General features: G+C 41.0%; 1 protein-coding gene across 1 annotated transcript; it reads right to left on the bottom strand.

Moving 5' to 3' along the window:
* Positions 1 to 949: 949 nt before the first annotated feature.
* Positions 950 to 4,794, bottom strand: LOC139654185 (zinc finger protein Gfi-1b). The gene is made up of 6 exons (XM_071531253.1): positions 4,670 to 4,794; positions 3,325 to 3,702; positions 2,581 to 2,753; positions 2,071 to 2,220; positions 1,808 to 1,973; positions 950 to 1,163 (listed from the first exon to the last, which is right to left on the bottom strand). Exons 1-6 carry the CDS (start codon positions 4,749 to 4,751, stop codon positions 967 to 969), a joined length of 1,146 nt encoding a protein of 381 aa, XP_071387354.1. The 5' UTR covers positions 4,752 to 4,794; the 3' UTR covers positions 950 to 966.
* Between the last annotated feature and the right edge of the window lie 6,410 nt (positions 4,795 to 11,204).

The raw sequence follows: 11,204 nt of genomic DNA, 5'->3' as shown, positions 1-11,204 counted from the left end.
TTTGTTATCAAAACTAGATCTACCTGTATGTGAAATATTTTATGTGTTTATGTGTCAGACAATTGAGATGTGTATTAAATGAGCTAAGATCCATGTTTACTTGCTCTTTCATCCATAGGAACTGTATAAGACCCTGCTGTTATAACTTCCTTCATATGTGATGCTGACCTAAAATTGAAGGTTCCTTATTCTAAAATATAACAAATATAACTTTATTGTGAGAAAGTCAAATATACACATATACTGTATGAAAATGTATACAGGATTCTTTCAATAATCCATCCTCATGCATCATCCACCAAACCTAGATATTGTACTGAGAGTCCACAGGTAGGTTTTTCACTCATGTCATTTTTAGAACATAATTTCAACATAAATCTCCTCCAACATGCAGCTGTTAGCAAAAGTGCATCCTGTGTGTTGCTCATCATCAGTCATCTCAGTGGGAAGTGCAGCTCCAGCGGATTAAAAATGGCTGCTTCATTCACACAGCAATAATGGGAGGCTACAATCACACAACTTTCTGAAAGAAATAGGTCCTGAAAATTATAGAACATCACTGAATGACATGGTCTAATAGTACTGCTGCTCAGTACATCATGGGAAGACAATTGAGTTTTGTTGGTGAGTTTCCTGGAGGTCTTGCAGTGGTGACAATATCACTGTGTGACCTGGGTTATGTCACTGAAAGGAGTATCTGGAAGATCTGATATGCTAATAGCTTACGTTCCTGCTTACCACACACAACTACTACACCAAACACCAGTGCTTCTCAAACTTTACAAAATGCAAAGCAACAAGGTGAAATTATGTTTTTTACACAAAGCAGCCCAGTTTGTGACCAGAGCCTCAGTCCTAGCCTTCCATTTTATTCAGTCCCTTTGATGCATATGTTTCAAACTCTTAAGAATTATGAATCATACCAATACAGTTTCCCCCAGGTCTGTTATCACGTGCCCCCTGGACTCAGTCTTGAGTGTACATGTCTCCATAGCCACACTGCGTCTCTTGGTGGCGCTCTAGGTCAACCCTGCGCTGGAAGCTGTGCTGACAGCGGGGGCAGCTGAACGGCCGGTAGCTGCCATGCTTACGGCTGTGGGTGATGAGGTTGGAGCTCTGACTGAACGCTTTACCGCACACCTTGCACACGTGTGGCTTCTCACCTGAGAGAGGGGAGAGGGGGACAGGGTGTTAGAAGGGAGTGTGTGTTTGAGAATTTAACCTTCCTGTCAAAGTGGAAGTGTGGCAGTTTATCTTTACAGTATTGAATATCATCTAATTGCACATAGTGTTTGAATGTTGAATGCATATTTGTATAGTATCTATCATACGCAGAGGTGTGGTCACCTTTACTCGAGTCCCAAGTCAGTCTAAAGGTCTTGAGGCACAAGTCTCAAGTCAAGTCCCAAGTCTAAATGTAGAACACCAAGTCAAGTCCATGTCATTAATGTTATTAAGTCTCAAGTCAAGTCTCAAGTCTAAATGTAGAACAGTCAAGTCAGAACAAATAGAGTCCAGTATCAATTTAATATCTTACAAAAAAAAATATTTTCAATGCTATATGGTTTTAATATATATAAAACATGATAAAAACATGGTAAGAGCATAATGAGCTTGATTTATATAATCAGTTTTAACAAAAAATTCAATCATTCCATACCAATTAAGAAAACTGAATTTAAATTCATCAGTATGTTCAGTGCCATTACATTATGAGAACTTAGTGACATTACATTTATTGTGTGACTCTGATCCTACTGTGCGCTCACTGTATTTTGTATAGTCAGGTTATGCTCTGCGCTCTCACCTGTGTGTATGAAGGTATGTTTCTTCATGTCGGACTTCTGGTGGAATCTTTTGCCGCAGTACTGGCAGGGGTAGGGCCGTGTGTCCGAGTGGATGAGCAGGTGGGTGGACAGGGTGGACGAGCGCTTGAACACCTTCCCACACACCTTGCAGCCAAAGCTACGCTCCTGGATGCACACACACAGAGACATCATCATCCATAAGTACAAATCAGTGTTTCTGTCAGAACTGATAAGTCTTGTCCCGCTACACCATGTACTGTACCTTAGCTCTACCATAGCTGCCTATTGGTCTGTAGCCATAGGGGATGTGGGGTATGCCTCTGGCTGTGGGTGATCTTGTCAATGGGACAGAGAGTGTGTTGCGAAAGTGAGCCTCCAGACCACCTGCTGATAGAAGGACCTGTGAAAGAGACTGAAGGAGAGAGAGAGACAGATAGAGAGCAAAAGAGGAAGAGAGAGATTAAGAGAGAGAGGGGGAGATATTATATGCATGTCACATGTAGTGTTTATTGCTTATTATGACCAGAATAGTCTATAACACAACTTGCCCTCACAGCTTTAATTCACACACCAAGCCACTTTGCTGCTGTGCCTCCTGACATGTCTCCAAGTCCTGTGTCATGCAAGTACTTTTATCATTACTCGCTATGGCAGCATCTCTCATTACCACGACTTTTATCTTCAATGGTCCTTCCAAGTACTTACTTCAGGACAGATGCAAAAAATACAAAAAAGGATAAGGACATGTTTCACCATATTTGGTGCCTCCTACCTTTTCACAGAGGGGGCACTCACTGACAGGGGATTTGAGGTCAGTGTGCGATGTGTGGTTGACTAGCATGTAAACCAGTCTCTCCAGCTCTCTCTCTCTCTCAGACCCCCGGGGGCAGTCTGCTGACCAGGGCAATACAGGCTGCAGAGGCGCTCCATTCCCCAAGGTACCTTCTGTTGGAATACAAACGGATGATGATGCTCCACAGTCAGCTGTATATGAGAGTCATCTCCTAGACGTCTATAGTGTTCCAGAGAATGACAGAGAATGGTTTGACCGCCTATATTTAACATCGGAGGAGAGTCTTTGTATAGCCTTTTGTGATCTTACTGTGTTTCATATACACATAGGTCCTCTTTTAAAGCCTTGTATGGTGCAAAAACTTTTAGCATGTGCAAAACCAATGACTTAACCCCTGATTGGTCAAGCAAATTGTCTTGTACCTATCACAAGTCTATCACAAGTACTGACTTTGAACATTGCAAAGGTTTTTATACACACTAAAGCTTTTACTAAATCTGGGCTTAAGTATACAAAATATTAGGACTGAATATTGAGTTGCACCCCCTTTTATAAAATGTACTCAGGGCCAAAAAAGCCTTCTTTAACTTATCTCCTCCTCTTCATCTTCATCTCCCCTTCATGACTAAAGCAGATTTAATGTGTGAAATCAATACCACTATTTCATCACACAAGGACATGTGGTTCTTATATTTTGTACTCTTCCTGTAATCAGTCGGGTACCTGAAGTCCAAGGATCAGCTGGGGGGGTGCTGAGAGGTCTGGTTGCCGTCCCGTCCCACAGTGAGCAGGCTTCAGCCAGAGGATCTGTGACCCCTAACATGGAGGGCAGAGGCTGCACAGCGTCCCGAGATTGCCTCCTGTCTTGCCACACTCCATACTGCAGAGTCTGGGGAGTGTGCGCGTGGGACTGAGCATGAATCTGGGGCTGGACCAGAAGTTGGGACGGGGACGGGGACTGGTGTTTAAGATCCACGAGTCTGGAGTCTTTAGAGGGACAAATCGGATGAGACCCGGTCCTTTTACTCTTGACGAGGAACGAGCGGGGCATGGTAGGCTGAGGGTGGCAGCTGAGGAAGTGATGGGAGATGAGGTAAAGCCCTGCAGAACAAACCAAAGAATAATGTCACTTTCTAACTAGAGCTCCACACACACATGTTACACACCTGTTGGTAGATGTTCAGTTGAAATGCCAAAACCTGAGGTTTGTGTAACAAATACAGCATGCCACCTGCAGAAAGTTACAGGGCTTTCTCTGAGGATAACCCTATTGCGGTATTGCCAGACAATTTTCAAACTGAAATTGTAGTTGCAGGTTTTATTTCAATACCACTTTTTATACTTTTATTTGAATTGCATATAACAATATTATAATAATAATTATATATAATAATAATCACATATAATCTGATAACAGTTCACATTTACATTTATATTTTAGGCATTTGGCTGATGTTCTTATCCAGAGCGACTTACAATGAGAGCAACAGTAGAGCAATCTTAAATTGCTCAATTAGATTCCTAAATGAAGCAATCACTAGTAATAACTGCATTTATTAAGCACCTAATTTATTTAGTAATACATTGTACTTGGCTTTTCCATTTTAGTCATGGCATATTTGGTACATAATTACTTCTATGTTTTTTCATATTAGACAATTACAATGTTAGCTGATCATCATGTAAATAAGAAAAAGAAAAGCTTTGAAAAAAGCAAAAAGGCAAAAAAATCAACACAATGTATTCACTTTCACTCCAGTTCTTTCCAAACTTATTTCTAATTTTTTTCCAGTTAACCTCCCAAGAAACTGATCCATCTTAATAATGACTTAACAACCCTACTAATCATGTGATTCTGTAAAATAATACCTTTCAAAACCTATTTACCTACAATGACTTCATATATTATTACACTACTATTGTTGTGCAGAAGACATCATGGTGCATCAGTAGATACATGTGTAGTTCATGTTGTAGTGCCATAGTTAAATAAGCAATCTAAAAAGTTTAGAAATTAAATATTACTCTGATATATCACTCAAATTTTCAACCGAATTGCTAATCTTACCTCTGGAATGCACAGCAGAATGTTGAGAGTTTCTTGTGTCTTTGCTGTTGGCAACGTCCTCTTTTCTCTTTCTCACACCCATCAACTGATGACATGACACAAAGAGATTTGATTTGATTTTGAAGAGGGTTGTTGCTGAGGATTGTGGGTCCCAAGGCTTGGCCAAAAAAACTCCCACCAAACCAGCTTGTCAAAGGTGATTTATAGCTTTTGTGAGATAAAGTCTTGTGAATCATCTGAAAATTCTTCAGTAAATTTAACATCCCAATGTTTTTTTTTTACAGCTTTTAAATCTCCAATGCTTTCAGATGGGATCTTGATGTCGTCCATCGGGCCTCTATTATTAAAATTATAATTTCCACAATCACCTCCTCTTTTCAATTAGTCTATCTCTGTTGGTTATTCCACTTCATTTAGACCAGTAAGAAAAATGACAACACCTCTGTCTTCTGCCAAAGCTTATTCAACTTTACAATTGTCCCCATTGTGAGCAAACCACAACTGGCATAATAACCTTTTCACTGTGTGTGCGACCAAACTACACACACACACGCTCATGCTAAGGCTGTACTGGATTGTATGCATCAGTAATATGAGTGTATGAGTGTCACTGTGGGCAGACAACACTGAGCATCCTTTGGAAAGTTCGAGCATCTCCTCATTCTCATGTGAACACAGGGACCTTTACTATTGATATGCCCCTTCCACATGTGTGTGTGTGTGTGTGTGTGTGTGTGTATGTGGGGGGGGGGGGGGGGGGGGGGGGCTCTTATGTGGTATCCAACCATCCCACACAGCTCTTTTTTGTGAGTGGTGGGTGATTTCATACTTTTTTTTTTTTTATCTTTACCTTCAAGGTACAAACCCAGAACTGCCCCCACAAGGAAGCAATTGAAAAGATTTACACAGAAGATTTTTCACACACGACTGAAATAGTTGTAGTGAAGAAGACCATAATATGGCTTTGTGTAAAAAAAAAAAACATGGTATACTATAAAAGAGTTATCACCTGATCAGTAATAATGCATATTTGGGGAGCTTGTGCAGCTTCTTTTCTGCTGTCACAGAAAAAACATTCCAGTGGTTTTTACCTTTTCTTACTTGAACTGAAAGTTTATGAGGTCATGTGTGTGTTGCATGAGTTTCACGACCTTTTGGCCCTTAAGACTTATTAAAGTCCCACTGTATAATTTTAAAAATATATGAGTGTCGGTGAGAAAACATGCATTCTTTTCTTCACTCATGAAAAACTGCAAATAAATATCTTCCATTCAACAACTGAAGACCCCCAGACCCCCAGATTGAAATCAAATCATCAAGGGCCCGATAAAAACTGAAACCATAGATTTTTCTGAATGTTGCCTGTGCTTTCACAGACAATATTGTTTTGAATCCTGGTGTGAGCAACATGAAAAGGAGCTGAGTGCGCCTCGGCATGCTTGGAGAGAAGCCTGGCAGAGCGCTGTGGTTAATGCGGCGGGGGGCTCGCAGCCTTCTCCCGGGGTTCGTCAGGGAGAGCAGCCGAGAGGAGCGCAGGGAGCCGAGACGGGCTGGTGGGTTTGGTGGGTTTTACGTCTCATTTCTTTTTGGGGGGTTCAGGGGCTTCTTGTTCCCCTGGTGCTGGTAGAAACCTGGCCTTTCTAGGAACCTGAAGCTCAGGGGGTCTGGGGAGGTGGGGTTCGAGGGTTAGGGTTAGGAGGAGAGGAAAGGAGGGAGGAGAGAAGGGAGCGAGGAGGTGAGGCGTGCAAATGCTCATTTTTCCATTGTTTTGTTTCAGATGTTCGCTTGCTACATTATGTGTTTTTAAGTTTTACTACTGTATGCTAAGGATGGGGTATGACTCTGGAATAATGCTGTTTGTGATACTATGAGTAATCTGATGTACTGCAAATATTCATGAATAAATACATCTAAAAACGTACATTATTTGTTTTAAAGTAATTTAAGAAGGATTTTAAGAAGCCACATGGAAAAGAACAGTATTTATATAGTGTAACAAATCACATCCAACACCCCCCAGTTTCCTCACTGTTTCACAACCCTGTTAACTATACAGTGGGATTTACATATTATTTTTAGTACCACTAACTAGCACTTCCAAAACAAATTCCTCATGAATTCTGATTATATTTGCTTTTATTAGCACTTCTCAAATAAACTGATACGACTCCCAGTTCATGTTAGATCAGGCTTCTTACAACCTGAACTATCACTTTGGATCCATTTTGAGGCAACCTCCTATGACCCTAGAAGACATTATAAGGCGTAACAACATAACAGAACAGCAAAGTAAAATTTGATTTAAAAAAAAAAATCTGCACTGGAGCTTGGAGAAAAGATGTAGAAACGCTGCAAGATTTTGCCCATGTTCACACGGCACATCGCCACCCTGCACACATAAAAGAATGTAACCACAACAGGAGAAGATGTGATCATGCATGCACACTGTGTGGGCTGTGATGAGTGTTTGCTGGGTAGAAGGAGGACAGGTAGGGCCAAGCCCACTGGCCACTGTGGTTTGAACACAGTGGCAGCCAAGAGAGGCCAAACGCTCTCATACAGAAGACACACACTGTGCATGAACAGGGACGCAACCAAAAACCTACACAAAAAAGTATACATACATGCATGCATGCATACTGTTCATGCACATGCACAAAAACTCTCTCTCTCTCTCTCTCTCTCTCTCTCTCACACACACACACACACACACACACACACACACACACACAAAGACAGTTTAAAAGATAGTTATAGCATGAGATTAATCTATATACCATATTTTACTGTATAGTGTTTGGGTTATTGGTAATCGCCACATACACCAACACACACACACACACACACATGCACACACACACCCACACACACACACACACACACACCCACACACACACACCCCAACCGGTTGCGACAACCACTGCCCCTGCAAATGCCCCGCAAATTTGTCATTGCAAATGCTAAATCAGTGGTGGCTGAATGAGTAAATGAACAGATTGAAATGTGTTTCATGATTTTTTGTCAAATTACTTTCAATAAACGTTATGCTGCTTTAATGTTTATGTGACCAAAAACGGTCACAACAATAGCTGAAGTTTACTGATATGTACAATTGAGCCAGAGAGAAAACCAGAGTCACACGGACAGGCAGCCTCAGCACCAGGCCACAGTCACAGCTTTTCGGTGTGTATCTGTGTAGCTGCTGTGGCTGGTGGCTGATGGTGGTTTCAGTCAGGGGACTAGAGGTATGACAAGTAGTGCCACTTTCTCACGGCCAGGAGCTTCTCTGTCTCTCTGTCACCAGCGTTCACCTCCACCCACCCACTTTGCACTCATTTCTTCTCACTCAGTCTCACTTTAGTTGGCAAAAGGGTGAAGGTCATGGGCAGTGCAGGACTTTCTTTTCCTGGTCTGGTTAGGGATTTTTACTGGAGATCAAAGAAAGACGTGTGATATCTTGGTCAGATATCAATGACTTAATACCTTTCATGTAATCAGTTCACTTGGAATTGAGTGAAAAAAGTAAATAAAATACAACAAAAACATTTAACAGAGAGTGTAAAGAACTAGTGCTGACAGTAAAAAGATAGGGGTAATTCCCTGCTCTAGGTCAACACAAACAGCTTTGCGCGAGAATACTGTAAATAAACAATAACAAATCTATATTTACTACCACTCTGGGAACTGGGCTGTACCTATTTTTCATATGACACTTGTCATACACACAAGAAAAACCCACAACACTCATAACCAGGCCTAAGCCTCCCACTGAACAGGAAATAACTATTTTGCTGAGACATTTTTCTTTGTATGCATGGTTTATCACACCCGCCTATTGTTGCAGTCCAAATGTGTCAGATTGAAAACATGTTGGCGGTAATAGTCTAGATTAAAACTATATTGTGGCTTTTTTCAGGAAAAAGTGGCATTGACCAAATACAGTTTGTGGCCAGATGAATTCTCTCCATGTTGTACTCCTGGCAAACGTATTACAGCTATTATATCATCATATAAGGATGCTGATGATGACAATGATGATGATGATGATGATGACGATAATGATGATGGCAACCTCTCCACTTGGCAATATCTTGGACATCCCCACTCCCACACATACACACACACACAACAAACTCTCTGGGATTTCTCTCACTCTGACATGAAGGGCCAGTGGGAGTTAAGAGGGTGTGAGAACTCTAAAATTACATGGTACCCAAGGCAGCCACTACATACATCTACATAATGGTGGTAATAATATATGCATAACAATCTAAGCATTTGTAAAAACACTTTTTGACAGTATTTATCGGAAAACAGAGTGGATATGAAAATCCATATTGGAAAAATGCATCTGAAGCCTTCTAAAATATACAGGCTCCCGTCTGTAAAAGTAATGTCATCTTGTCAACTGAGGATTTAAGTTACTTGCTATCTTTTAAAAACTACAATATGTAGTTTCGATTTTGTGCTATCAGTCGTTCAATTTTGTAAGAGTAGGTGTCATTTCTTTTTAAATAGCGCATATCTGATTTGCATCTTGCAAAATCTTCCATCCCTCATGTCACTTTCTATAACCCCACCTCAGTCGGTAGGAATTAAAACTTGTTGGCCGTGACAGCAAACGTATCTGATGCTAAAATTGTGACACGGGGACACAACACACTCACAGAAACACACTCCTTCTCTCACATGCAAAGAGGAACCATTGGAAATAACTCATTCTGATGTGTGACCTGGCCTCCACTTTTCATACAGCCCAGAACAATTTCTCTTATGCTGCTGAAAGCCACAGGGTGCCACCAAAGTGTTTAGAATGAAGTTACGGGATGAGGACCGGCCTTGACGTCCTTATCAAGGCTTATTCTATCCATGGAAACCTCGACCTGTTACTCTTGTTGAGAGATATTAGTTGTTTGATGTGCTGAGGTCTGTAGCGAGTTTGTGATGTTCTTTCACAGGGTGGACGTGTGAATCCTCTCACATATAACACGACCCCACCCAGAACACCAGGCTCGCTGCCAAACAGCACAATTGTGTGAGTGTGTGTCGCGAATGGAAAGGTGTGAAGCCGCAGGCCCTCTCACAGCAGAACTCTGAAATGAAGGGCGTTGTTAGGATTTCTGGGCCCCTTATCTAGATGTAATGTTGAGCCCGCCACTCCACAACCCCACTGTCTAACTTTAGAGACGCGTTTCCTTGAATTTAACATTTTCAGATGACTAGAACACATTGCAAGTATGCTGGGTCAAAACTGGACTTCACCTTCAAAATATGAAGCACATACTAGGCATGTGAATGTATTCGAAATTCTCTGTACTTGTGAAATTACACTAATTGTGCATTATGTGTGTCAGTTGATTGTCATACTGGTAATAAGCATGACTGCATAAGAAAAATATGAGTGAATGATAAACTTGTAATAATAACAGTTGGCTACAATCTTAAAAACATAACTGGTATTATAACAACGAATTACCTCGTGCATACATGTATGCGCACGCACACACACACACACACACATTTTCGTAATATAGATAGGTGGTTTTATAAGTATAAAGAATAGCCTACCAATATCAGGAGGGAGAAAAGAAAAATATTGCAACAATACATTTTTCAATCAATATTAGAGTGGATTTAATATGAGAGAACCTCCAACATTACAAATGATCCTCTGAGAAGAGTTTCTGTTGTAATTCACATCCTGGTGAGCAGTCACCAAACTTTTGACCAACGGAGTGAAGCATTGCAGTTTGATAGTGAAAGGAAAATTAAAATTAGTGAATCTCTCTGCATAAACTTCACCAAATATTTTTTATATATACTTTTTTAGGCATTTCGGCTTTATTTGACAGTTCAAAGTAGAGATACACAGGAAAAATTGGGGAGAGAGAGGGGAGTGGCATGTGACAAAGGCCCCCGGCTGGATCCGAACCTGGGACGTCCTGTCAACATGGCACACGCCTATTAGACCACTGAGCCACCAGGATGCCCCAAACATCCCCTGTCTCAAATGTGCATAAATGGATTATCACCTGGGCTGAAATTTCACGATTTGGGAAGTTTCTTGTTATCTATTTTGACATTCCTACATGTTGCAGTAAATCCAAAAATAAAAAATAAATAAAAAATAAGTAAAGATTAGGCAAGAATAGATTAAAAGGGAAAGAGTCTGTTCCAGTGGTTCCGGTGGCCTCTCAGTTCAGCGTACAGAAGAGGAGAGTATAAGTTTAATGGTGGTTTGAAATTGCAGGTGAAGTTGGACAACAAACTGGACAGGATGATCAAGACCCTCGGAAGCCATGTGGATAAACCTTACTCCGCAGCTAACTGCATCTCTGTTTGACACACACTCTCACACACACACACACACACACACACACACGACAGGCAGTCACTACCACACTGCTGTATTGTGAATGCCCCCTTGACACAGACTGTTTATTATCAGGAATCACAATTGACACCGCTTTATTGTTACAATAAGTGTCCCACAAGTGTCAAAAACATAAGAATCCTGGTCTATATTTTGGGGGGT

This window comes from Centroberyx affinis, unplaced genomic scaffold (assembly GCF_046629955.1).
Source record: "Centroberyx affinis isolate AG114_WGS23_722 - 3 ecotype Tasmania unplaced genomic scaffold, CSIRO-AGI_Caff_v1 ptg002059l_1, whole genome shotgun sequence".
Classification (NCBI taxonomy): Eukaryota; Metazoa; Chordata; class Actinopteri; order Beryciformes; family Berycidae; genus Centroberyx; species Centroberyx affinis.
The sequence above is the reverse complement of the archived record's forward strand: the minus strand, read 5'-3'. Positions and strand labels throughout refer to the sequence as shown.

Coding starts and splice junctions, on each gene's coding strand:
- LOC139654185 (XM_071531253.1), bottom strand. CDS start 4,751: ATGGGTGTGAGAAAGAGAAAAGAGGACGTTGCCAACAGCAAAGACACA. Junction 3,703..4,669: donor TTCTGCTGTGCATTCCAGAG/GTAAGATTAGCA, acceptor TTTGTTCTGCAG/GGCTTTACCTCATCTCCCAT. Junction 2,754..3,324: donor AGCTGATCCTTGGACTTCAG/GTACCCGACTGA, acceptor GTATTCCAACAG/AAGGTACCTTGGGGAATGGA.